This window comes from Purpureocillium lilacinum (genome assembly GCF_023168085.1).
Source record: "Purpureocillium lilacinum CBS 284.36 DNA, scaffold_1, whole genome shotgun sequence".
Taxonomy (NCBI): Eukaryota; Fungi; Ascomycota; class Sordariomycetes; order Hypocreales; family Ophiocordycipitaceae; genus Purpureocillium; species Purpureocillium lilacinum.
In genome coordinates this window covers 1513724-1540476 of record NW_027072111.1, presented here as the reverse complement: position 1 = coordinate 1540476, position 26753 = coordinate 1513724, and the positions used below count along the sequence as shown (strand labels likewise).

The 26753-nt window shown below is 57.2% G+C and overlaps 7 protein-coding genes across 7 annotated transcripts; all 7 read right to left on the bottom strand.

The window, feature by feature from the left end:
- Positions 1-121: 121 nt before the first annotated feature.
- Positions 122-967, bottom strand: PLICBS_000192 (uncharacterized protein; the record flags this gene model as incomplete). The annotated part of the gene is made up of 1 exon (XM_018327300.2): positions 122-967. One exon carries the CDS (start codon positions 965-967, stop codon positions 122-124), a length of 846 nt encoding a protein of 281 aa, XP_018173996.2.
- A 419-nt stretch (positions 968-1386) lies between these two features.
- On the bottom strand, positions 1387-3362 carry PLICBS_000191 (uncharacterized protein; the record flags this gene model as incomplete). The annotated part of the gene is made up of 2 exons (XM_018327301.2): positions 1387-3160; positions 3316-3362. The coding sequence occupies 2 exons, from the start codon at positions 3360-3362 to the stop codon at positions 1387-1389; spliced, it is 1821 nt and encodes a 606-aa protein (XP_018173997.2).
- A 1377-nt stretch (positions 3363-4739) lies between these two features.
- On the bottom strand, positions 4740-6602 carry PLICBS_000190 (uncharacterized protein; the record flags this gene model as incomplete). The annotated part of the gene is made up of 1 exon (XM_018327302.2): positions 4740-6602. One exon carries the CDS (start codon positions 6600-6602, stop codon positions 4740-4742), a length of 1863 nt encoding a protein of 620 aa, XP_018173998.2.
- Positions 6603-7126: 524 nt separating this feature from the next.
- Positions 7127-8493, bottom strand: PLICBS_000189 (uncharacterized protein; the record flags this gene model as incomplete). Its single annotated transcript, XM_018327303.2, has 3 exons — positions 7127-7961; positions 8014-8147; positions 8206-8493. 3 exons carry the CDS (start codon positions 8491-8493, stop codon positions 7127-7129), a joined length of 1257 nt encoding a protein of 418 aa, XP_018173999.2.
- Positions 8494-9639: 1146 nt separating this feature from the next.
- Positions 9640-12948, bottom strand: PLICBS_000188 (uncharacterized protein; the record flags this gene model as incomplete). Its single annotated transcript, XM_018327304.2, has 1 exon — positions 9640-12948. One exon carries the CDS (start codon positions 12946-12948, stop codon positions 9640-9642), a length of 3309 nt encoding a protein of 1102 aa, XP_018174000.2.
- A 2587-nt stretch (positions 12949-15535) lies between these two features.
- PLICBS_000187 (uncharacterized protein) lies at positions 15536-20172 on the bottom strand (the record flags this gene model as incomplete). The annotated part of the gene is made up of 15 exons (XM_065599549.1): positions 15536-15540; positions 15618-15808; positions 15869-16247; positions 16302-16327; positions 16383-16998; positions 17061-17125; positions 17178-17228; positions 17279-17350; positions 17416-17539; positions 17589-17932; positions 18371-18953; positions 19013-19246; positions 19301-19580; positions 19639-19859; positions 19917-20172. 15 exons carry the CDS (start codon positions 20170-20172, stop codon positions 15536-15538), a joined length of 3447 nt encoding a protein of 1148 aa, XP_065455621.1.
- Positions 20173-22877: 2705 nt separating this feature from the next.
- PLICBS_000186 (uncharacterized protein) lies at positions 22878-23498 on the bottom strand (the record flags this gene model as incomplete). Its single annotated transcript, XM_018327306.2, has 1 exon — positions 22878-23498. The coding sequence occupies one exon, from the start codon at positions 23496-23498 to the stop codon at positions 22878-22880; it is 621 nt and encodes a 206-aa protein (XP_018174002.1).
- Between the last annotated feature and the right edge of the window lie 3255 nt (positions 23499-26753).

The following is a 26753-nucleotide window of genomic DNA, read 5'->3' as shown; positions in this document are numbered from 1 at the left end:
ACTCACTAAGCTGGCTAACGGGATCCAATGTGCATCAATTGTATGCATCAATTGTAATATCGACTCGTACAGCCATGTTCGGCTGGAGATACCCTGGCTACCGTGAAGCGCATGTCGGACGTCAGCGATGCCCCAACCCCTTGAGAAACTTCGAGGTAGCCTTCCCAAGCTCTTCCGGAGCCTCAATTGGTACAAGGTGACCAGAATCAGGAGCAATCACCAGCTCAGAGTGAGAAATGACTCCGCGGACTTCCCGCTCGATTCTTGCGACTGGTTCCACGACGTCGCCCTCAGCGCCTACCACCAACGTCGGAACGTCAATCCTCTTCGCTTCAGCCACAATGTCGCTACCCATGCCGTAAGCAGGCCAAGCTGCCTTGGCGTGGTTGTTTCCCTTGAGCATATCTGTGACGACGCGGTCGACGGTGCCCTGTTGAAGCGGAGAAGCCGTGAGCACATTTCGCGTGACGAACTCGGCGCTCTCTGGGGTGTCGTATGCGTGCACCTGCTGCTCGCGCATCTCGGGCGGGAGCTCCAGCGGCGATGGCGGCGCTGGCGAGACAAGAACAAGGCCCAGTAGCCCATCGGCGTGTTTCCTGCCCGCCACCAGTTGGGCAACCTTGGCGCCCATGGAGTGGCCCATGAGGACGAAAGACCTCAATCCCAGCGCGCGAATGACGAGCTCGACGTCGTCGGCGAGGTGCGCAATCGAGTACGCAGACTCGTCGTCGGGGCCTGTGGATTGACCCCAGCCCCGGAAATCCAGAGCGACAACGGGGTATTTTGGAGCAAGAAGAGAGCGGACTTGCGCCCACGTCGACGACGATCCTCCCCAGAAGTGAAGGAGAACGAGAGTGGTGTCGGTGAGGGCGTCCTCGGGCGTGGCCTCGGCCGGGAAAGAAATCTCCGCACGAAGCTTCACGTCTGGTTGAACTTCAACCACCCTGAATGTGGTTTGAAAGGTCATGGCGGCTATCGTGGGATGAGTTTCGCAGCTTGGGGTTCTCTTCCGGGGCGCACAGCAAGCACTGGTTCCGAAGTTGGATCATGGACAGTCTGAACAGGAGCTCGAACAGCTCTTTGAAGGGAAAGTGCGCTTCATTTAAGTGACAAGATGGCCAGTGCTCAAAGTGCCGCCACAGGGTTGACTCAAAGCCATGGCCACCGGCCGAACCTCGCGATAGCGGTGCCGTTGTTTCCGGGTCGGGAACGGGTTCGGCCGGCCGGCCCCAAGATCCGGCCCCACCCGGAACATAGCGATCGCGGCCGGAGCGCCGGCCGATCGACCGCAAACATTGAATGCAACGGAAAGCTGTCTGCAATTTGCGGGGCCAATTTCACATTAATTGGCAGTGGTATTACGGTAAGTTAAATCCTCTACTCTTATTATCGTTGCTCCCGCACGTTATACACGCCGATCCGGCCATTTCGGTCCGCCATGATCAGGGACCTCCCGTCGGCGGAGAACGCCAGCTCCGAGACCGAGGACAAATCGTTGAACTGCTCAAACCCAGGTTTCGGCCCGCTGTCGATGGCGAGAGCGTCCTTGTCGGGCCAGCACCAGACCTCCCGCCCGTCAACTACGTCCAGCACGCACACGCAGCCCCGCGCCCCGATGCCCGTGCCGCTGGCGTGGCAGTACGCGACATACCGGCAGTCGGGGGATATGCACGCCGCGCAGTTGGGTATCGCGAACGTGTGCGTCGAGTTGGCCGACAGGTCCCACACCAGCACGTATCGCGAGGGCACCTTGACGGGTACCAGCTTGAACCCTGTTCCGTCTCGCGACGGGGGCACCGGCACTGCGCGGAACCCGGCCGGGATCCAGATCGAGACCACGACGCTGCCATATGCGCAGAGATCGCAGGGGATGGCGGTGCCAATCTCTTCGTGCTGCCATGGTCGTGCCACCCGGAAAGGCTTGTTGGAGCCGTACCCATCAGTGTTGGTGTCCCATGCCACGAGCAGCGTCTCCTTGTCCGGTGGCGGTTGGCCGCGGCGTGGTGGCCTCGGCCCAGCTGCTGCGACCAGAAGCGGACTCGTTGCCGAGAGGGCCAGCTCGGGATATTGGGGCACAAACGGTAGGTTGGCTTGCTTCAGGTCGATGGATCGTTGCTTAGCGAACGGCTTCTTGTCTTGTGTCGCCGTAAAGATGTCAATCCGACTGTCGTCGCCGCGATACACAGCCAGGGGGCTGCATCCTCCACCGTACGCCTCGGTGCTCGCAGCGGTCCATCTGTCCGCGTCGTCGATGGTCTGCAGGCACTTTTTCTTTCCCCAGTTCCAGATCTCTATCGTCCTGCCGAAGCGAGTCGCGATGGCCACGAGGTTGGATGCTTCGGAGACGATGGAGTGGCTTCTGATCAAATAGTCGCGCGACCGCGACTGTGCTTCCGTGTACGAGGTGAACTTGATCGAGTTCTCGAGCGTGCCGGTCTCGAGATCCCATAGTTTGAGGATGTTGTTGCCATGCTTGCTGGCCAGGATCTTGGACGCCGGCGAAACGTCGAGGTAAAAGACGCTGTTGTTGATGCGCTTGTCGTCCGAGACGATTTGCTTGTCGAAGCCGAGGTCAAACGACGTGGTCGATGCGATGGAAGCTTTGGATGGCTTCACTTCCGGGATGGATCTCTGGCGGGCCGTATTTAAGGCATTCGGTGCCTGTTGCGTGTCGGAAATGTAAGAGAGTGTCTGGGTCGGCGCGGTATCGGGGTTGGATGTTGCGATGGAGGACCGCGAGTACCGGTCGCCGCTGGCCGATGACTTGTCAAACGAATCTTGCGAAGGCGCCCTTGCTGCCCTCCTTCCTTTCATCGGAATCGGGGGAAGCGGCTTCGTCGGCGGTGGGAAGATGCTGTAAGTAGACCCTACGGACGGGGCGCGTGGAATCGATGGTCTGTGTGCTGAGTGCGACGTCATGCCCCTAGACGCGGGCCGCCTCGCATACCCGTCCGACACTTCTGAGCCGTGGGGCGACACCGGCATGGCAACAAACTCTTGAGAGTACGATCGAGGCTCCTGGCTGTAATATTGTTGTTGCTGCTGCTGCTGCTGGTCGGCAGTGGCAGACGTAGTCCGGTAGATGGGCCGCGACGTGTTGAGGGGCGAAGCAAACCCATGGCGGCTGGTGCTGCGCGGACTCAGCCGGTGAAGCTGGGTTCTGTAGCAGCGGGAACAACAATGTGCTGTCAGTCAAAGAACTATCAGACGTTCACCCTCGAAGGTGAAGTTGTCGCGAGCGCGGCGACACCAGACGACGGCGCGCGTCGCCTCCGCGATGGCATCACATCGGGATCGCGGGGGGAAAGGACTCACGCTATTTGATCTACGTCGTCGGAACTCTGGGGAGGAGGGGGTTCCATCTCGGATCAGACGGGGAAATTCAGTGGGACTGGAGATGTCGCGTGCCTGAGCATAACCCCAAGGTTTCCCCGGGTTCCCCGCTTGGCCGGCGGAGCGCACGATGTGTCGTTTCGTCTCGGCGGGAAAACAGAGAGATAAGAAGCGGATGAAACAGCGCACGGCCGCGCGCGTTGTTATGCACGATGGGGTGGATGATGTGGGAAAGACAATCGCAATGGCACGACGGCTTCTCATTGAGAAACGACCCTCTCTGATGCGTCGTCCCGGTTGTGGATCCCGGGGGCGCACACAAATGCAGCAGGCAGCGTCTCGTCGCCTGAATCATGCCTCCTTGATCCCAGCATGTGCGTCCCGTCCCTCCAGGTCCCCCTCCTCTCGTCACAGCCAGGTGCGATGGATGCCAGGCCCTTGGACGGCTACCCCCCGTCCACACATCCGGGCCACGGCTCCCGAACGGTTCGGCTGGAGCAGGCCCAGGCCGAGAAGGCCCGAACGCGGCCAGAGGCTAGAGACGGGATGGAACCATGATAGGTCATGGCGGGACCGCCACCGCGCCACAGGCACAGACGGGCCGGTGAAGACAAGTTTAGCCGCAATATTTCCTAACCGCTTCAGAGCTTCGCGCCTGCGCCGGATTGGCGACGGAGGCGACGGATGACAGGAAGCTTTGGCGACTGGTGCGGCCCGGATGCTTAGCATTCGCATCAGACAAGACGCTCACCTGTGCGACCAGGGCGCGGGGAGCAAGGTGCTGAGCCCCGCGAGGTAATTCTTGTGGACATGGGGTCGGAGCGGGTCTGCTGCGCTGGTAATTGGTGAAGAGAAGCGTCTTTTCATCTCGTAGGTTCCTCACTGCATTTTCTTCGCCCTCCGAGTCATGCCTGCGACTCCACCTCCAGTCCGGAGTAGATTGCGATAATTGGGGCGTCTGATGCTAGCCTGTCAGCCGCTTCGGGGTTCACTTACCAATTGGCGCATTCCTTGGGATTTGACGTGTGCCGGGCCATATCAAAACGTAAGTGAGAGCAAAAGGAGGTGGCTGGTGTTACATGGCTTCTACAGCCAAGGCCACGACAATAAAAGTCTGTTCATCTGCCGCTGCTCCATTCTATCCAACTCGAGTACACTTGAGATAACTACAAGTATGTGCAATGATGCTTCAATGTTACGTACAGGAGGCCCAAAAGCTGGGTGAGATGCGAACCCTGCAGAATGCCACGCGGGTAACTGAAAGGATCGTGGTTTTGGATCGGACCAGGCAAGGGGACCAGAGACATGGCGGCATGGCAGCAGCCAACCCGCAGGGTTCCCCTCATGTAGGCTGAGAGCTAGTGGCCTGCCAACCCGTCCGACCCTGGCCGTTCTACGAGAGAATGTCACTCCGTGTGCCACCACGCCACCCCCGTGTCTCGCAGCGTGTTAGTGCCGCAGTGCACCTCGCCGCCCCGAACGTGATGCGACATGTAGTCGTCGATGAACCAGACTGTCATGTTCGCCTTGGCGTAGACGTCCACGATGGCTGACTCGAGAACGTCGTGGCCGTCGACTACGGGGCCCCAGGGCTTGGGCGCGACATAATCGTGGCCGAGAACAACGCCGTTGACTGCGTGTGGGAAGAAGGCTTGCAGCTGGCGCTCACCGGGTAGCGCTCGATGAAGCCTCGTGGGGACGCCATCCGGGCTCCGTGGCCAGGGGTAGGTCGTATCCTTCCAGAGCGCCGGAACGCGCAGGACATGCTTCGGGTCAAGCGGGATTTCTTGCAGCAGCAGCGCGAGATTACTGTCAATGAACCGTTGGCCATACTCATTGATCTTGAGGAACTGCTTGTCATCCAGGATGTTGCTGACAGTCTGGTTCCGGACGGAGGGGTCAAGGAAAAGCGCATCCTTGTCAGGGGTCATGCTGCCGTTGTAGCTCAAGATTGGAGCAGAGCCATGTCCGGCTTTTCTGACATCTCTCAGCACCGCCAGTGCCGCCGAAGTGTCAGGCACCGCAATGGTGAAGCCCAAATCATTGTGGTACGGCAAAAACTGCACCATCTCGTCGATGTGGCCGGCCACAAGCCAACCCGCCTCGAGGAACAGGGGTCTCTGGGCACCTTGCGATTCCAAGAAAGTGATCATCGACGCAGCGGGGTATTTGTCGAAGTGCTTGCCCAGGAGAACCCGCCCGTTTCGATATGGCACGCCTGATCGGGACAGGTACGGCGGGATCGTCTCGATGTTGCCGCCCGAGTTGATCTCCTCCCACCCAAAGCCCGACCCCGACCCGGGCTGCCACCCACCCACGCCGTCTCCACGCAGCTCGTTGAAGACTCGTCGGCCGTTGGGGCGAGTGGATTGGGCAGATCGGATGAGCACGCGAAGCGAAACGGGGCCGTCAGGGCCGGGCATACTGACAAAGGCGGGCTCCATGAAGTCCTGGCCCCATACCTCGTTGCTGTTGTTGAGCACGCGGAGCGGCGGCGGCCGATGCAGACGGCCCGCAATATCCGTGAGGGACTTGACGAACGGCGCCTGCCACACCGAAACGGATTCGTTCGTCTGGAGGGTCAGGAAGGTATCGACCTGCTGAAGGTGGTGGTGGACGAGCACTGGCGCCTGCTTCAAGGCCACAAAGTCCGAGCCCTGGCGTTGGCCGTCGATAACCTCAAAGACTATCTGCGCTGAACCATCCCAGATGTTCGAGTCCGAAACCAACTCCCGACCGTCCACCGCAAGGGCCAGGCCTTGGGAAAGGCTGGTGGCGTTGAACTCGAATTGACTATTGATCAACGTCCAGCCGGCCGAGTCGTTGCCCGCGCCACCGTGCCCCCAAAAGACTCGAACGCGGTCGCGAGCCGCCTCCGGCATTGTGTGAATCCGACCGACGGCATCCTTGGACAGGCCGTGGATCGGTTGCGTCTTGGCTCGTGCCGCCACATGCGGTGTGATGAGCCGATCGCCGGCCGCATCATTGCAAGAGGCAAGCTCCAAGTTGCTGAGGGGGAGACCGGCGAGATCGACACTGGCACAGCGATGGGTTCGGTCGCCGATGTTGGGCAGAAAGATGGCCCCGTGTGAGTCGGTCCATTGATGCCTGTGTTCGAGGTCCGAGTCGTCCACGGCACCGTCGCGATTGGTGTCGGCTAGAATAACGGGCGAAATGGCTGACGAGTTTGTCGCTGCCAGTGTGACTTGTAGACTAGCCACGGCGTGCAGGCCCCCAAGAAGGAACAAAGACGAGGTTGAGTATTGCATTTCGAGTTCTACGCCCAGTGGCTCGGCTCAAGCAGAGATGCAAAGGTGCGATGTCCCCAACATGAACCGTTTGCCCTGTCGCCAGGGTGTCCATCATCTTATAGACGTCCGGCCAAGAACTCGCGCGATCTGTTGGTGATCACACCGCTGAGAATTGTCACCGTCGTCCATCGTGAGATGGGTAGTTAATTGCCATTTCGAGAGAAAACTTTGCAAAGGTCCAAGGCAGTGAGAGTCGTGATCATTTCCTGTCCCTCTGGACGGAAGTCATCGCCGCCGAATCGATTTCCCAAAACGGCAAGAAAAATGGCCAAGTCCCGGCACTGACTGAGGGCAATGTCTCACTGCCGGCGCACTGCCACGCAGCTTGGGCGGAGGCTCATGACGCGTGCGACCAAAAGCGTCAATTGAACGACATCGCCCGTCCAAACTCGGTGATTATTCTGTTCAAACTCCCGTCTGACAGCCGGTTTGTGGTGGCTATGTCATCCGTCATTCATCAAATCTAAAGCGAGCATCATGGCTTAAAGTGCGAAAATGTACGGTCTATCAAACAGGCCATCCCAGCTCTGCCCACGCCTCTGGTGCCACGACGCCCGGGACGCCCAAAGTCGCCCCAAGAACTGCCTTCCGATGAGTGGCGATGCAATTCCGAGAGTGCGGCTCATCCACCCTAGCTCGCCCTCTATGAACCGCCGGGAGGCCTCATCCATCGGGTCTACTTCGATGCCTGCCATGACGAGCGGCCAGATGACCATCTTGCGCAGCTGAGAATTGGCGTCGGCTGCGATGACTTGCAGGTGATGCAGCAGCGAGGAGCAGTACTCGATGCGCATGTTGTTAACCCCGACGCAGGTGTCGTTGTATGTTGTCGATGCGGACGGCGCCATGCCCCTCGCCACCTCTGTGCCGAGGAGAGACGAGATGCAGTATAAGGCGATTGCTGCCTGGTAGATTGCGGCGATGCGCTGCCAATCCCACGACGCCGTGAATTTCGGTGAAGGGATGTCGAGGCCTTGGGAGGCGATGAACTTGGTCTGCCGGCTCGCTCCCTGTATTGCCGCCATCTTGATCTCCGCGGCCCAGCTCTGGGGCGAGAACTGCCTGATCTGCCGCAAGAGCTCCAGACCAGAGGATAGGCGGTCAGTCCCGGCACCCCCAATGGCATCTCCGTCCTCCTGAAGTCGAGCTCGCTGGGCGTTGATCCGAATGATACACCGCAACAACCCCGACGGGCACGGAATGCACGTTTGAAGCTCGCTGCCAAAGAGCAGTGGTAGCAGGGGCACAAGCTCCAGGTTACGGCGAGCGGGTTCCGTGCCAACCGACGGCGCGGTGGTGCTGCCTATCACGTCTATGCTTTGAGTTCGTCAGATGGCTGCTGCACATGCCAGACAGGAACTCTTCTTACAGGACAAAGTACTGAAGAAGGTTGCGAAACAAGGGCCGCGACATGACGAGGTTCGGCAGCCCGCCTCGCTCCTGAATGATGGCAGCCGCCCCGTCGAGGTGGTGCCGCCAGTTGGTAGAAATGGACTGCTGGATCTGAGTCTACCCGTCAGCAAAGCAGTCGCCAGTCGCGCCAGTCGGCGTCTGATTGTACCTCGGAGAGCAGAAAGACGAAAATGGACACAATCACGGCGTCGCTTGTCTGCGTCTTGGGTTGAGAGAGCGCATCTGCGAGGGTTCGAATGGCGGCGCCCCGATGCGTTTGAAGTCGGGTCGCGAGGATTGCCGTCTCGTCGCCGGGCCGCTCGTTACTGCTCTGGAGAATGCGATGGCCGAGGGCAGTGGAGATGAGTGCTTCCTTGATGGGCTCGGGGAGATCGGCGGCCACGGAGAGAGACGTGAAGAAGGGGTTGTGTGAGCCGGTCAGGCCCGTAGCCAGCATGTCGGGGCAAATATGTTCGTTGTCTGCAGGTACATGAGCGATTGCAATGAGCAGATGGCGTGCATTTCATGGGCATCCTTACAATACTGGATGGCATCAAGTAACGAAGTAATCTCGCTCGACAGGTCAATCGAAGGCGAAACGACAAGCTGGCGTTCACTCGGGCTCTCCTCCTCCTCCTGCGGTCGCCTCTGGTCGCCAGTTGACTTATCTTTACGCACACCGCGTCGCTTGGACCTCGTCTGCCCAGGCGCGATCCATTTCAACGGCTTGTGGTCGTACCCCGGACATGAGACGCCCCGCGCAAAGCATTTGTTGCATCGCGGTCGCGTGAGATCGCACACGAGCCGCCGCTTCAGGCACTCCCAGCACTGCTTCCTTTCCGTCATTGGGGTCTCCTCGGGGCCCGCGTCGTAGGGATTGCCAGGAATAAGGTCATGACATCGTGGTTAGGGTCGTGAAAATGCCGGTGTCGTCACCGACGTGTATCGCACCACGTCGAGAACTCGGGATCTTGACTTGGAGCCCTGACGTGACCCAGCGTGACCACGCGACGGACTTGGATGTGGGCGGAGGATTGTCCAGTGCGCCTTACAGGGCGGAGGGCGGCTCGTATATGTCGCTGTGAGACCCGAGTGGGATTAGGCTTCCAGCTCCGGCACTGAGGCGCAGCGGAAGGCCGGGCCGCCACAATCATTGGCGGGCCACGCTTGACATGTGTGGGCAACTGCCGGTGGATGACTCAAGGTGATGTTTGATGTGACGACGGCACTGCTGTTGCTGGCAACTGTCTGGTCTGAGGTGGTAGTCTCACCAGGTAATCGACGGGGCCCGACGGCTCTGCTAGCGGTTGCCTGATCATTCACGGCTCTAACCTTCGTTTTATTCGTGAAGCCGACCGTGTGCTAATGACACGCAAGCGGTCCAGTCAAGCGTGTCGGGGCGGTGAGGCGGCATACCCAGCATTCAGTCACAGGGCCAATCCGCAAATGCAAGTCCAAGGTCTGACGGGCAAAACGTCGACAATTTGATGTTCAATTTGATGCAATCTTCAGTACACCTAAGTGCTATGCTAGATCTAATCTCTCCACATCTCTCTCCGCTCGCATTTTGATGTGCGGCCACGCCCCGGCCGCACAATTTGTGTTACCATGCGATGCGAGCAATGGGTCCGTTGGGGAACAGGCGGACAACCAGCTTGCGAATCTCGTCCATGCACAGGATGCCCAGGGCGAGAGGGATCGGAATCACCCAGAACTCGATCGGGACCGACGCAGTGCCGAACAGGTTCTGGATGCCGGGCACCTCGGTGACGAAGACGGCAATGGCCAGGCTGATGGCCATGCTGAGGAGCAGCCACGGGTTGCGCCTCTTCTTGGTAACCGGGTCTGCCTGGAGGATGCTGAGCCTCCTGTTCCTGACGGCCAGGATGTTGCCCCACTGCAAGATGACCAGCGTCACAAAGTAGACGCACTGGCCTGTGTAGTTGAACTGCGTCAGCTCGTCCTGCGTGTACCCGTGGAATCCCTCCGAGTAGCCCTCGAACAGGAAGAAAAGCTGCCTGATCGGGATGCCCGCCTTCTTCCAGTAGTACAGAAAGAACATGGCGTGAGCCGTGCACGTCTCCATGAATCCGGTGAACAGGTACGCCTGAATGTAGATCTTGATAGTGATGAGGTGGTCGCGCTTGTGGTTGCGGGGAGGTAGCGAGAGGAGGTCAAACTCCTCCTTCTCCATGATCAGAGATAGAGAGAGGAACAGGTCGGTAAAGACGCAGATGATGATCATGAGGAACGAGCTCAGGGGTAGAGGCACGCCGAAGAAGACGTTGAGGATGACGGGCCAGATCTCGGACCAGCTACCAGCGGGGAGCAGGTAGGCAATGACCTTTTGGAGGTTCTGGAACACAAGACGGCCCAGTCTGATAGCCTCAATGATGGAGTCGAACCGGTCCAGCAGCACCAAGTCGGCTGCCTCGATGGCCACGTCGCTGCCGGTGACAATGGCGACACCGACGTCGGCGGCCCGCAGTGCTGGGGCATCATTGACACCATCTCCCGTCACCGCTACCACATTGTCGCGCTTGCGGAACTCGTTTACAATGCGCAGCTTCTGCTCGGGCGTCGTTCGCGCAAAGACAATCTCGCCGTACTCGCAGATGAGGTCCCAGTCCTCGTTGACGAGGGCGCCCAGCGACTGGCCCTCGAGCAGGAGGCTGCGACGCTCGCCCGCCTCCCGGGCCTGGCGCAGATCGTGGGCCGTCAGGCTTTCCTTCGCTCGTATCGTCTCGATCGTGTCCGGATCGCGCTCGTTGGTGAAGATGCCGGTGTTGCGCGCGATCGCCGCGGCGGTAAGGCCGTAGTCGCCAGTGACCATGAAGAACCTGGCGCCGGCGCGACGGCATTCGGCGACAGTCGCTGCGGTTTCGGGGCGAGGCGGGTCGATGATTCCAAGGATGCCGATGACGGTAAGTTCACTAATGGCGTTGGCCGCAATCTCATCGCTGAAGGCGTTGGTGTTGAGGGCATTGACGGGACGCATGGTCTTTTCGCAGAGGACGATGACGCGCTCAGCGTTCTTCGACAGCGAGTCCTGGTACTGCTTGAAGGCAGCCCGGGCAGTAGCGTCAAGGGGCTGCACCGAGTTGGTCTTGCGCGACCAGTACTTGGTGCAAGCTGGCAGCAGCACGTCCGGCGCTCCCTTGACGAAGACGCAGAACTCGTTGGTGGCCGCAGGAGCCTGAGGCTCCTGATGGACCGTGAGCATCCACTTGTTCTTGGAGTTGAAGGGGATCTGAGCCACGCGAGGCAACTTCGTGTGCTCCTTCTCGCTCCTCTTCGTCATGGAGGCAAACCTCAGGACGGCAGCATCGGTGGCATTGCCCTGCACCTGGCGGCTGGCAACGGGAAGGTGGATCGTCGCAGGATCGAACGTGGCATCGTTGCAGAGCAGTGCGGCCTGGAACAGCCTCAAGATGCAGGCCTCGGTGGTTTCGGTCTCCAAGTTGTGCTGAAAGTCGTTGACAGGAACAGGCTGGTCGATGAAGGAAGCAGAGTTAACATGCATCTCATTTTGCGTCAGCGTTCCGGTCTTGTCGGAGCAGATGACATTGACGCAGCCAAGAGTTTCCACCGTCGACAGGCCCTTGGGCAGAATGTTGACAGCCTTCATGCGACGGGCCACCATCATCAGAGTCAACGCAACGGCCACGGGCATGCCTTCGGGGATGAACGCGACCACGCAGCCCATGACGTTGTTGAGCATGGCCACAACATTCATGTATGCAAAGTGGTCGCGCCTCAGCCAGCCAACCCAAGTGAAGAGGATGAGCAGAGCGAGAACGATGGTGAGGCACACGATAATGCGGACGAAGCGCCAGATCTCGCGTTGAATCAGTGTAGGACGCTCCTCAGCGGAGGCAGTGGCTTTGGCAATGCGGCCCATGACGGACCTCGCTCCAGTCAAGACGACAACACCAACACCACTGCCGTTGACAACGAGTGTGCCCATGAGAGCAATGTTGCGGCTCTCCAAGAAACTACCGTCCGTGCCATCGACAGCACCTTCGATCTCATCAGACTCTCCAGTGAGGATGGCACGGTCGAATCGGATGTCACCAGAGTGACTCAGGAGACGCATATCAGCTGGCACCTTGTTGCCGATCTGGAGGTGTACGATGTCGCCGCTAACGAGCTCGGTGGCCCGCATCTTCTGGAGTTTACCCTCACGCATGACCAGAGCTTCCGAAGGGAGCAAGTCGGTGATGGATTTCATAGTCCTCTGCGTAGACCAGTCCTGGAAAGCAGAGAAGCCGGCCTGAAGGGCGATGACAATGATGACGAGGATGGCGAGGGCGAGGTTGGTCGGCGACGGCGGGTCGCTCAGGGGGCGCCAGCAGATGAAGAAGATGATGACACCGATCCAGAGGACGGAGCAGAAACCACCGAAGACATAACCAAGAATCTTCTTCCAGTAGTTGGTCTTGGGCTTCGGGAGCGTGTTCCTGCCATCGCGCTGGAGGCGGTTGGCAGCAGCGCTGTCCGACAGGCCCTGCTCCTTGGAGACATTGAGCTGCTGGCAGATTTGATCGACGCCGAGTTCGTGAAAGTTGAGGTTCGAGAAGTAGTCTTGGTCGTCCTTCTTGGCAGCAGCCTTGAGGTCGGCCGTCTCGGTGGAGTCGACATTGCGGGACTCGGCAACGTGGATGGAAAGAGTTCGATATTCGATCTGGACCCCTGAGTAGGGGGAGTTGGGGAGGTTAGAGCGGGAAGTAGTCGAGGTTCGGCTGAGCGAGCGTCTGCGGGAACGGGAGCGAGAAGTCCCGTCGCCGGCACCACGGCTGCCAGCACCAGCCGTACGGCCTCGGCCAGGACGAACGTCGTCGTGGAAGGTGATGCGGGTGTCCCTTTCGGCGGCCTCCTTCTCGGCAGCCTCGGTGGTTGTCTCGGCTGCCATGATGGCTATTGGCGGCGGCGGCAGTTCCTGCAGCAAAGCGTCGTGCAGATTCAGGGGCAAACGATCTCAGACGCCGTACGGGGCGGTCAGATGTCTCGGCGGCGCGGGAAATTCAAAATACTGCAACGTTGGGCGATCGTTTGAAAGTGTAAAGTATCGAGACCAACGATGCAGGTGCAGATGAGGTTGGATCTCAAGTACTCAAATGAGCGATATACTCGAGCCCGCGGCTGGTGGCACAGAAGAACTTTGGTTCAAGCGCAGTGCGGCGTTGCGTGCATTCCAGGGCAGGATGCAACCAGATCCAGGAGAGGGACGAGAACTGCCGGTAACTCGAGGTGGCTATGCCTCCCTGCCCATGCCGCCTTTTATTTGCATGCTGACGAGAGTACATCTGGCAGCATGCGTTGCCAGCCGCACGCGTGGGTTCCTTCCTGCGGCAATTTTTCTCTCTTCCATTTGACTTTGCGCATGTACCATCACGTACAGTATCGCAGTGACTGTACCAGCTTGCCAGCAGAACGGGCACCCTTGGGGACGTGAGGGAGGGGGGGCGAAACGGGCGGCTCTGGCTTTGGCTGAGAAAGTGAAGCTGTTGGATGTCCCGTTTTGGGAATCATGAACTCGATTAACAAATCCCGCATATTCAGTGAGCTCACGGACGATATTGAGGGACCAACCACATCCCTCACATTACCTTTTCGTTTCCTATTTGGGAAAGGCAGCCCAGGATTCGGGCCAGGAGGCCAGGCGCCCCATGCGGCTTTGCGGGCGGAGCCCGGGGAGGGGGCTTGGCAGGGTCCTGGTGCTGCTGGTGGGTGTGTCCGGTCTGGCTGACGGGCTCTGGCTCCAGCGGCGATGCCCACTTGCCGTCTGGAATGGAAGTTTGCCGAGCGCGCTGGCTGTGCTGTGCTGTGATGCTTCCGGTGGGCTCTCGCGTGCATCCAGCCCGCCCGTTCCTCTGGCTGGCACTCGTCACATGCGTCTTTCGTACGTACGTCCATGTACGTGCCGACGGGGAAGCGCTCCCGGCCCAAGCCTACGCAAGGTAAGCTCTGCCCGTCGATCGGCGCTGTGGGCGGCCTCACGGCATCGTGGCCCGCTTCCCTGCCCATGGCCCTTCTGCCCTCCCTTCGCTTCGCTTCGCATCCCATCCCATCCCATCTCTCTTTACCCCCTCTGGCATCGCCCCCGGCCTGGACTTTTGGATGAGCGCTCGCGGCTGGCACCTGGCGCAGCCGTTTACCCGCCCTCTCCTTCGCGCTGTATGACCGGATGATGCTGAGGGAATTATTTCGACGCTGGACAGCCGCCGATGATGCGGGCTGACACAGACACAAAGGGACGGCCGTTGGGAATCCATCCGGCTGATGCATTTCGGTGGATCTGCATTCTGCACCGTCGCGAGCAGCTCCAACCCCACGGCCGCAATGGCACGCAACGGGGTGCTGCTGCAACCAGCTCCCCGTCTCATCATCATCACCATTGTGAATGCACGTGCTCACCCCTGCCGAACGTTGCATCAATGGCATGACGCGTCTGTCTCACCGCTCCCGTGCTGCGCACATTCCGCAGCATACGTACATATAAACCCTTCGTCCTGCTGCCGGGCTGCCCACGCTCATCTCGCGTGGTGGCGCTTGGAGCTGTTCGGACGCCCGCGGCACGCCGCCGCCGAGCTCACGCAGCGGTCTGATGTCATTGTGATGAAGGCGGCCACCCCTGACCGCCCAGCTCCAGCCCAGCCTGGTCGCCTGCCACCCGCGTTGGTGCTCGTCTCGTCCCAGGCCCGGTCCCACGTTTCGCGTGAACGCAACTGAACCCAACCGCCGCGGCTGTCGTCCCGACGCCCGCACGAGTTGCTCGAGGGGCTGGCTAGCTGACTAGCTGACCGGCTGGCAGGCTGGCTGGGTCCGGACTGCCAAGTTCGGGATGACGGGGCCACAGTGGGCTACCCGTTGCTTGGGTGCCACTCGTGGTTTTTTTCGTGCCGGCTCTCGTGTGTCAGTGCTAAATATGCAAGCTATTTTTTTTTTTTTTTATTTCTGGGTCTGTTGCTACGTACGGGGTACTGGACAGTACAACCTCAGACAGCTCCCGTCTTATTTAGGTCCTTGTACTCTGGTGGTTTCGAACAGGACCGTATCCATTTCATAATATTACCTCTCTTCACGCAGACGCCAGGCCGCAAAGGGGGCTTGTCTGTGGATGCTACCATATTTTTGCCGCGCCTGGTGGTTGGCAAAATTTCCCCTTTGACGAGTCGCAAAATGCCTCTCCAGTCTCGTGGAGAAAATTCGCGCGGCAACCCGCGGCTCGAGAAAAATCCTGCCCTGCGATAATTCACTCGTTCACCTGGCTGGCGGCTGGACACGCACATGCAGCCCTGCGTGGAGGCGTCTCCTCGTCGCATGTGCTCGCGTGTCATTTTCAGGGGCTCCGCGCCGTCGCTGAGGACGCAGTCGTCGGAACAAGCTTCCACGTTGAATGTCTACATCGCACTGCCTCCTTGTGTTTGCCTCCTCTGCCAATGGGGTTGGTGCCACTGGTGTGATTCGTGTCACCCCCCAACCGTGCTCATGTCGTGTCACGCTGTCATCGGCACGGGTGTCAACGCCCTTGCGTCGCGGCGCCTCGCCCGCGGCGTTCCAGTGACGACCTGTACAAACCGGCAAACTCGCCATCTGCGGCTATCAGGTCTCGTGGCATCCCATATTCTTTCAGCTTGCCGCTGTCGAGCAGTGCCACCTTGTCATACCTGACAACGTGTTCGAGACGGTGCATGACGGCAAGCACGGTGCAATGCCGAAACTCGGACTCGATTATTCCCTCCATGAGACGCTCCGTGTCTTCGTCCATACTGCACGCCTCTCCGTTAGTATCAGTGATGCTTCCTCACCAAGTGGAGCGAGCTACTCACTTGCTCGTGGCCTCGTCCAGAAGCAATATGATGCACTTCCTCGCCAGAGCTCGGGCGAAGCAAAGCAGCTGCCTTTGTCCTGCTGACCAGGAGGCCGCGTCCATATCCGTGTCCAGACCGCCTTTTGCCTCGACAAGATCCCACATGCGCACCTTCACGAGTGCATCCTCCAGTTGTGCGTGAGATAGCTCACCTAACGGGTCGATATTGGAACGAATCGTCCCTGGGAAGAGGAACGGCTCCTGCGAGACCACGCTGATCTTCGAACGCACAAGATCTGGGAGTATCTCCGACATAACCCTGTTACCGATGCAAATATTTCCTCCTCGTACCTCCATCATACCCAGGAGAGTGAGAAGCAGCGAGCTCTTGCCACTCCCTGTGCGACCGCATATAGCGACATGCTCTCCTTGGCCGACGGAAAACGAAATACCATCCAACGTTGGGATATCGTCCGGGCTTTGAAAATTAGAAGTGTCAGCGCCGGCCATGGTTTATACGGAATATCGCCTACCTGTATGCGGACACGAGCTCCGAAATCTCGATGCTGCCAGTATCTGGCCAGCCACGAGGCAACGGTTGCTTGCTGCCAGTACCTTCCAGAGGTACCTCGTCCACGAAGCGTTTGACTCTCGATACGGCCCCGATACTCGACTCCAGGCCGGTCCACGAATGCACCAAACGCGCCAGAGTCTCGCTAAATCCCACGACGGTGACCAGGCTTACACCGACGCTGCCTGTGCTGAACTTGTCTCTCCACACGACGACCGTTGCAACAAGACCGGCAGCAACTGCCGCGACCGTGCAGTCAAGCACAAATCCGAGCAAGTTCTGGATGCAACTTTGTATATACGTCGGTCTGAGGGAGGCGTCGATGACACCATATTGACGGCGCAGGTACTCTCGCTGCCATCGGAATGCGCGTATCGTTACCGCACCGTCAACAGTCTCGGTAAAGCGTTTGTAGAGAGGGGCTTGGGCCTCAATTCCAAGCAGCCGCACCTGGCATGAGGTCTTGAGGTAGATGCTCTGTATGACGTACAAGGCTAGGCACAGAACAGGTAAGAATATTCCGAAATACTGCGAGAACACTTCTATCAGGACGAGTTTTCCGATGCATGCGAAGACGGCTGTGGGCTGTCAGCAACAAATGCATGTACTCGAACTGGAAGCAAAACAAGGGGCCGGTTACAAGAGACGCAGTTAACCATGGCCGACGGGAGCTCCATGTCGACGAGCTCCATATCCTTGCTGAATCTGTTTCCTCGTCAGAGCCTGCCGTACGGCCGTCGTCTAAGCAACCTCGTACCTGTTTAAGAGACTCCCAGAGTCTGCGGTCGACAAGAATCGAAAGGACGCCCTGTTCAAATCGTCAGTTTTTGTGAGCGGTTGTGGAAGTCTTGACTTTACCGGAGCGTTGTCTGCAAGATATCTGCGTGCAGTTTCATCGCCGAGTTGGAGATGATGTTGAGAAACGCAAACCTACATGGAAGGCGCCGCAGATTCAGCCTCTCGATCAAGGTAAAGAAGGTGTGGTTACAACCAACCATGCAGTACCACATGCACTCATGCTTCCCGCAATTCCGAGAATCGCATAGACGCCCAGGTACATGCCGACATTCTGATTTGGCTGCTCTGCGTTGGCAGCAGACCACCACTTGATCCATATTGCTACTAGCTGTTAGCAGCAGGGGACACCGGCTAAGGGGCAGTGGCTAACCGGAGAACTCGGTGCAAAACGTCCACAGCACCATGAACAAGACGAACATGCTAACTGCCGTGTAGCCAGAGCTGGTGAAGTAGTACTTGTATACTTCTTTGTCCCCACGCCTGCGGCTGTCGTCGTGGCTGTCCGTATCGCTCGGGTCCTGCTTTGTGGATGGCGCAAAACCATTGGCGCTGTGTGAGATGACATCGTCTTCTTCTCCCTGCTCTGAAGAGTCATCTTCACCGTCTTGATACACATCCCCCACTGCGTCCCCTTGGTGTATCAACTTCTGTGCTATTAGGCGACCATTATCAGGTCTTGTGTCCATCATATATCCGTCCTTGAGGACCTTGATACTGTCCGCCAAAGCCATAACGGTTTCTGCATCACGAGCTTAGCCTCAGCCTGGTGAGGGTTCCAGTGCGCACTCACTATTATTCGTTGCCAGTACTACTGTAGCATGTGAATTTCGAAGCAGCCCGTCGCTCCCAAGTAGTCCACTCGCAACCAGTCTAGATGTGCGAGCGTCCATGCCGCTGAAGACGTCGTCCAGGAGGACCAATGACTGCCTTGAATAGACCGCGCGTGCGATTGCCTGCCAGCATCTGTCAGCAGACTTCTCCAACTGAAGGAACTTCGATTGTGAGTGCTGGGGCTTTCGACATACGACTCGCTGCTTCTGACCGCCACTGAGGCTGTGGCCTTTGCTGCCCACTGCTGTCAAGTCCCGTTGGCTCAGCTGGCTCAAGTCAGTATCCAAGCAACAGCTTCTCACAACCCTGTTGAACCAAGACTCCTCGTATGGATAGGCCCCAATGACGTTTTGCCGGATCGTCCCATTTTCCAGCCAAGGCTCCTGGGAACAATATGCCGCGCCGCCGTTTTGGTCCAGGAGACGTTCTTCCAGCACAGCTCCGGCAGGAGTGACTACGCTCAGCTCGCCAAGTAGACTCTGGAGCAACGCCGACTTTCCACTCCCAACCGGGCCTATGAGAGCTGTCACGGTTCCCGGTGCGAACCTTAGTGAGATGTCCTTCAGCACTGCGTCGCCGCCTCGGCGCCAGGCGAAACTGCGCTGTCCCGCAGCACCAGATCCGTCACCGTGGTGGTCGGATTCGCCAGTCGTCAACAGCTCATCTGTGCCTGTGGCGTTGTCGCTGTAGTTGCAGTACTCATGTATGCGATCAAAGCTGCCGATGCACTGAATCACAATTGGCAGGCCCTGGACAAACATGACGACTGGAGTCGTGAGCAGGGATATCAGTGCAATCGACGTGAATGCCTTTTCAGCCAGCAGCGACTCGTTCTTCCAGAACAGCGCAATAATGACGTAGACGGCAAACGTCAGCACCGGAGCGAGATTCAGCGGCGTGATTGCTACCAGTGTCAACTTAGAAGGGGGGTTGTGAAAGCATCCAGTGGTGTGTGCAACGTACAAAACAGGAGTGTCGACACCAAAAGCTTCCTGAAGCTGCGCGACGTATCAACTTCCTCCTTTCGCAAGCCCTGGATCGTCTTATGCATGACGTCCGACAAGTTGAGCATCTTGACAGCCTTGATGTCTCCGAGAAACGCCGAGGTAGCTTGCAGGCGCTTCTCGACCTTTTCAACCCACCGGCGTTGGGCGTCTTTGGCCCGCACAGACAATCGGGACGTCGCGGCAACAAACACTTCTCGCCGGTGAGTCCCTATAAACGAGCAATTGAATCGGATCCAGCACATACCAAGGATGAGGACAATAGGCGCAATGCACGCTAGGTACAGCTGTCGCCCGAGAAGCCAGCTCGCGATGCCGACGTCGAGAACGGAAGCCCACACCTCGTGAACGAACTGCATGCCCATGGCGATGCGCTCGACGTCAGTGCCCATAAGCGTCACGGCCGTGGTGTCGCCCCTATCTGCCGCGCGGAGCTCCAGCGTCTTCTCATACACCAGAGCCACGAGGCTTCCTCGCATTCTAGTCCTGAAACGAGAGTGCTGGTATCTGTACGTGGAGTTGCTGATCTACGTCCAGCATAATTGTCAGCGATCCAGAGCAAGTCGGCAGCATGTGGGCACGAACCGCGATCCCAAGGTAGACAGCCGCCCAGGCCGCAATGAGTCCCCCGCCACCGTGCTTATCCGGCCGCGATTCTTCCACGTATCGTATGGTGGCCGCGATGAGAAACGGCTGCGTAAAGGTGAATGCCGTCAAGCAAAGGCGCGGAACAACCGCCGAGAGGAACGGCCATCGATGGCTGACGAAGCTGGCGCGCAAGAGACTGTGACTTTGTCGATGATCCGCTATCCAGGCATTAGCTCCTACGCGTGCCCCCGGAGACATATAAGAGCGCTTCTTACCCTTTCTCCAGGTATAATCAAGCTGCTCATGCGTCGCACTGCTCCTCAGCGCAGTGTCCAGCGCCGGCAAGTCGTCCACAGAGAGGACCTTGGCGTATCCCAGCCGGAATGTGTCCAGCAGCCAAACAAATGCCGTTCTGCTCCAAAAACTGGCATACTCTTCTGGTGAGCGGACAGACTTTCCAGCGGCCGAGGAGTTTCCCAGGCCGACAATGTCAAGCACAAATATCGCTGCAGTCGTTGAAAGGATGAGCATGCCGGCGAACGCCACATCGCTGCCGGGACTCGCCAAGTATAGCGTCCGTACTCGCAGAGCCCAAGTTAGAGTCGAAGCCGTAAGATAGAGGCTCAGTACTGAGGAGCCGTGCAGCGATCTCTGGTGATCAAGCATGCTCAGTCCGAAGGCCGTGATGACGGCCAAGCAACCCAGCACATCGGCCGCGAGCGACGCAGGCGCAACAAGTCCCCTCCCCCGAGCGCGCAATACAAGAAATGCCAGCTGGGCTCCAAAAAGTCCTATGAAAGTCGCCTCAACGACCAAAGTCTGTCAGCACGTTGCTCCAAACCAGGCCGGGTAGCGGACGCACCGCTTTTGTCAGGACCAACTTGCGCCGCAGGGAGAATGAGCGCGGCCGCCGCAGCCTCGAGGTAATTGAGGCAATCGAAAGCATCAAGAACAGTGTATTCGGCATGCATGCCAGAAGCAAATCTTCAAATTGCATTGTAAAGTCGAAAGGCCGGCAGTCGGGGTCGATTCGAGGGCCAAACGCCCAGTCACTGGCAGGTGGGCAACCCATGATCACAACTTGAAAGGACGACATTTTGCTCATCTGCGCCGCTGTCCCATCGCTCCATTGCTCTGCGAGAATGCTTCTATTATGTACGAGTCTCCTTCGTAGCTTGCCATTGCGACGACGTCTAGTTGCCTGATGACATGATTCCCTTCTATACGCTTGCATCACCCGTTCTGGTAAACGCCGGATTTGCGACGCCAGACGCGGGACTCCGTGGCAGATGCGCCAGTAGCTCTAGCGCTCTGGCTAATCGCGCGACCTTGGGTGAGCCGGGTGAGCCATGCGGGTGTGGTCGCGCGACCTGGGTGAGCCAGGCATCTCTGTAGCGCGAGAGGAGGGGCGGCTGGCGGGCTCCTTGTATGGGTGCACTTCATTGGTCCTCCGTCGTAAATGGCGTCGCGACTTCCTCGACCGTCGGCGTCGAGCCGCGCTCGCGATCCTGCTGTCGCTAGCCTTATCCTAGCGCGCCTTAATAACGCTCTTAGAAGCTTCCCGTTAAACAGATGAAGCACGCTGACTTAATTTGACCGAGTGTCGCCGCATAGAGATATCCGGACTTCGCTTATGCAAAACGCTCGACGGTCCCGCCGCTTGCCTGACTCGATTAATATCGATTCCGTCGAACTTCATGCCCCTTCTCGGTATCGATAGACACTTCTCGGGCGATTACGCCACGGGCGAAGGACGACTAACTAGCTAACGCGCTACTAGCAATACAGAGGACGCGTCGTGCGTCACGGACCGATATGACGCTCTGATCGGACGATTCTCGCCATGACGCCGTAGTGGATGAGCGTCGCATCCGTATCTACTAGCGGTGCAGTACGCGTCTTGAGCCTGTTATTGGATGATGCCAGTTCACTTGGATAGAGAGGTGGCTGCCATGACTAGGGTTTGACCAGGACTTGATCGGTGACACGAGGTGTCGCATATGATGACCTTGCGGCCAACACTCCTCCCCCCCAGCCGGCACATGCATTTTACGGCGGGCGGAGACATCTCTCAACGTGGCTCGGGTCGACTTTCGCTCCTACGGAGCAGCGGCTACTCTGTCAACTCAGGATGGAGCATTGGATGAAGCGAAGTGCATTTGCCAACATTTCTCGACTTCTTTATTGACTACAAATCGAGGGGATGTGATAGGAGGCTACACGGCAGCCGTCAAACTCCGGAGAGCCTCAAATGCTCGCGCGCCGCCCTCGACACCCAAATGGGCTCAGGGCTGGTGTGCTCCTACTGCCGGGCTCGACTATCTCCAGATCTCGAATCATCCGCACCATGTTAGCTGGCAGCCACATGGCCGTTGCAGCTCTCTTACCCCATGGCACGTTTGACCCTGAGCTTTACTACGGCGATGGCGACGACAACGCCTTGTACAACATATTCGCGACATGGCCAGAAAACTATTTTAGCAGTCTTCCCAAGCCACACGGCAATCGCGGGGTCGATGAGACCTAAATTTTTCTGGACGACTGCTTCCGCGGCCGCGGCGCGAGGCGGCTATTTACCACTGTCATTCCTGGCCTCAACAAGCTTGAGAGAGACCACTTGCGCGAGCAGGCAAATTCGAATGGTATCGAGCAACACACGGGAAGAACGGTCGGTTTTCGATCAGCCTTGGATTTCGCCCAAGAGCAAGCCAAGTTCGACAATTCACTTGCTCTCGACCTGGCCTCCATATTATATCGTATGTATTGCAATTGTTTTATTGTCATATTATTAGCAACACTGGGTGCTGTTTCGGCAGCAGCTCGGGCTACTCGTGAATAGGGAAAGAGACGGAAAGAATCTGACGAGCGACTTGCACAGTGTTATTCTTTCGAAGTGGAGAGAGACCCAAGGAGCCTGTCGCTGGCACAGGAATTTGGACAACAAAGGCGGGAGATAACATTACAGTTGCAACAGACTAGTCGAGGTACGGCGCAGGAATTTGGACAAGGTCGTTCAACACTGCCTTAGCACAAAAAGTAGCTGGAACTACAATAGAAGTAAACTCACGCGCGTTTCATTTTGTCGGCTGTGCCTTACTTGCAGTGCATTCTGCAGGCGCGCGATGTGGGAGGCATTGTGGCTGGATGAGGGGGCGTTGGTACGAATTGAGAGATGGGTGCGTGCGTATTAATAGAGTGTCAAAAAGAAAGATCTAAGAGCTTAGAATTTAGAGACTCTAAAGACCGACGACCTTTACGCGACCCTCTATGGGTACAAACGTCTTATCGACAGGCTCGTTGACTTTACCCCCAAAGACAAGCTGTGCATTGAGTTTCCAGGAATCAGGGACGCCCCAAGTAGCGGCTACCTTCTCATCAATAAGAGGGTTATAGTGCTGTAGATTGGCACCTAAACCCTCAACCTCTAGGGCGGTCCACAGGATCCACTGCTGCATAGCGTTGCTCTGACTGGCCCAGGCCGGGAAGCGGTCCGCATAGGAAGGAGCCTGGGCTTGCAAGCTGCGAATCGTCTCCTCATCGTTGAAGAAGAGGATGGTACCGGCGGCACCCTTAAACATAGCCATCTTCTGGCCTGTGGGCTTCCATTTGTCCCGTGGGACCATGTCCTGGAGCATTTCCGCTGTGATATCCCATAATTTGTCGTGCTCGGCGCCGAAGAGGACCAGCACGCGGTTAGACTGGGAGTTGAATGATGATGGTGTATGTAGGGTGACCTGGTTGACGAGATCCTGGATGCGGCTCGGAGGGATCGTAAGGTCTTTCGTTAGGGAGAAGATACTGCGACGGAGCCTAACTAGCTGTAACAAGGTATCGGCCGATGGCTTGATGGCAGACATTGTAGGTACGATAGCGTCTTTGGAATAGGCCTTTTGGCAATTGGATATGGAAGCTGGTCTGCATTGACGGACTGGAATTCGTTCTCGGTGCCGGCTAAGGGACGTGCCTCCGGTATGCCGAATCAATTGCACAAGGGTTAGCAGCCGACTAAGGGTGATTGTTTTGTGTGAAGATGTAAGGTCGTTTAGGTCCTGGGGGCGAGGAGGGATGGACGGTTAAATAATATTCGGCCAACAGGTCGTTCGGCCACTTGGCTCGCACGCCACATATTGGAAACAACCACTACAAGAAGTGGATGCTGAAATTTGTGTACATAGTATTCCTCGACGTGGGCTCCTCCATCGGGTTGCCCGAACCCAAGGATTCCGGATGTATGGAGCCACAGGTGCAGTGGCGGCAGGGTCTTCTGGAATCTGGACACTTATGGTCGAGCTGCGCCATGGCTGGACCAGGTTAATCACAATACGCCGAAAGCACCCATTGTCAGCGATTAGCACATTTGAAGTCACCGCGGCCTTTACCATGTGGTCCCGAATGGCCCCTGGCAGCCGGCCTCGTCCGCCTCTTGCGTTATGCCTCACGAACGCCTTTGCGACTTCGGCTCAACTCGGGACGCGGAAGGGCACACCGGCAGCGACAAGCAAAATGGTTGGGGCCGGCTCTACGGCCGTTGCATACTAAATAAGAGATATGTCTAATTTGATTATGCTTTTGGACACTCTGGAATACCGAAAATGCATCCTCCGGCGAAGATTACTACGTATAAGCCGCTGGAATAGCAGCCTTGACTTCATCTATTTACGAGGGAAAGTGGTCAGCTTACGTTCAAAATTTGAGCTAGAGTGCTTGGTCAGTTGCGACTGACCCCTTATCTTTCCAATGGCTTCGAACACTCTTGCAAAGTCATTCAAGGCGATAATAATATCCTGTAAAGCACGCCCAATTTCGTCGAGGGCGCGTTCTGTGCTTTGGATGTTCCCTTGTCCACCGAAAGTGACTCGACACACCACGCGAAGTCTGCATAACTCCATCAACAAGGCGTAAGCAGCCTGCATTACGCAGCATGACGAAGTTGGCATAGTTCGAGCAGGAACACAACCATCGTAAGATGTTGCTGAGGTTGGTAAGGTGCGAAGGTCTCGTGCTATTGCTAAAGCAGACTCTATGCATATTGCAGCTGCTTGTTCGCTATCGTGGGGTGACGGCCATTGTTCATTAGAGGTTGTGACGGCTGCGTCCATCCTAGATCCGTCTCTCATGGTCGAGATAGCAAAAGCGGACGGGCCAGGGAGGTCACAGTGAGCTTTGCTAAAGGGAGTGATATTCCAGAATGCTTTGTGTCGATGCATGCGGATTCTTGAACTGAGCAGGTGAGTTAGGAGCGCGTCTTTCCTGACACAGGTATACCACCCGCACAGACGCCGGGTGGGAAATCAAGCACAACACACCTGGATAACCGTATTCGAGAAAAGTGTCTCATGACCGAAGCGGTGAATTGCTCATTGTTGTCACCGATTCCTGGGGTAGGTGTCGACAGTGAAGACGCAATTTCTTTTCTAGTCGCGAGGTCCACCCACGTGTCAAGCTTGATAAATTCCTCGTAGACCAACGTGCCGGCCCCTTGCAACTTCGAAGGTAACTTGGAACTGGAAATGAACTGAACAGTGGCCGCCAAAATTTGCACTGACTCAATGAACACCTCCCAGGCCTACACCTCGTGAGCGTCGGAACTACTATGCAGTGGTTTGCTCGATACAAACCTTGGTGTCAGAGCCAAATCGTGGGAGCGGTGTCGTGACACCACTTTGGACATCCTCGAGGGGCGCCTAGCAATGCCGTAAATTTAGTTCCCTGCGCCACTGCTCAAGACATGATTATATGCCACTTACATCTTCACGAACCGCGGAGTATACGTGTGCACAAAAGTACTATCTCGTGTTATGGGGTGGAATCGTCATGTCACGTATAGGGATTCAGTACTAACCGTCATCCACCAAGCTCGTCTCCTTGATTCTGAGAACCCATCTGTTTCAGATCCGAGTCGGTGTAATGACATAGTTTTCGCCGTGATTATGGCCTGACTAGTTCTGACCTCCATTTTGAGTGCATTTCCGCGGTGGGCGTACTCGTAGTTGCTAAGAATAAGGAGTGCGAGCAGACTTTCCAGATCTACTGGAGTCTGCGGGTGGAAAGCCGTGCGAACCAGTGCCAGGCGATCGTCAACTGCGCCCCAATCATTGGCCGCGCTGGGATCGATGAGCTCGTAGTCAACCTCGATCTGGTGAAGCGCGGCTTGGGCGAAGGAGTTTGCGAGAGACTTTCTTGCTGACGTGGATTGCGCCGGGTCCCATTGCCTTTGGTCTGGCAAGGGCACGAGTGCTAGGACGGCTGAAATTGCGAGGCTGAGAGGAGAGTCTGAAAGGGTGAGAGGCGTGTTTGCATTTGTCCAGGTTGTTGGATTATCGATCTCAATTGGCGTCACTGCTGGTGGAAGTATAGGGAAGTAGTCGTGTATATAAATGTAATAGGCATTTAATCTCCTCAAGTTAGATCATTGTCCGCGTGAAAAGAGTAAAGAACAAAACGTACATTTCACGCTCACCGGAGTAAAGTCGAACGCAGTCATTTGGTTCTGTCTCTGCTATGCCCAGTGTTTGTGTCTCTGCGCGTGCCTGGTACCCTTTGTGGCCGTCTTGCGGTTGCCGAAGGCTCGCACCTGGGATTGCAAGATTATTGATCCGATCAAGATCAGCATCTTTATGTGCATGTTAGAATACTCCTAGAAAAGAAATTCCAAATGAACACACTCTGTACTAGAACGTGAGCCCCTAGGGTTGAGTCTGGTCCTTGGACACAGATGTTATCACTTCTCTGTGCGCGCGGCTGTCGGCAGCGGCCCCGTCTACTGGGAATATAAGAGCATTCCCGCCCGCGAAGTATACACTAGAAGCACCAAGTAAGCTAGCTATGTCGTCCTTGAATGCTGTTGAGAGCTCACGCTATAGCAGGTTGGGCCACCGTCACACCGTGTTCTTGATGCACGGCTGGACCATGTTAGGTCGTTTCTTGTTTGACTCCTCAAGGCACGTACCAAGGCAAGCATGCCAGCCTTACAGGTGCCGCAGCACCTTTGACCCTCGATACGGCCCGTTGGGGCATTGTGGAATACTGACTTCTTGGTCTGACGCAGTATTGGCGAGAATAAACCGATGGGCCGGAGGCATGGCTCTTCGGCCGAAATCACTTGTATCGAT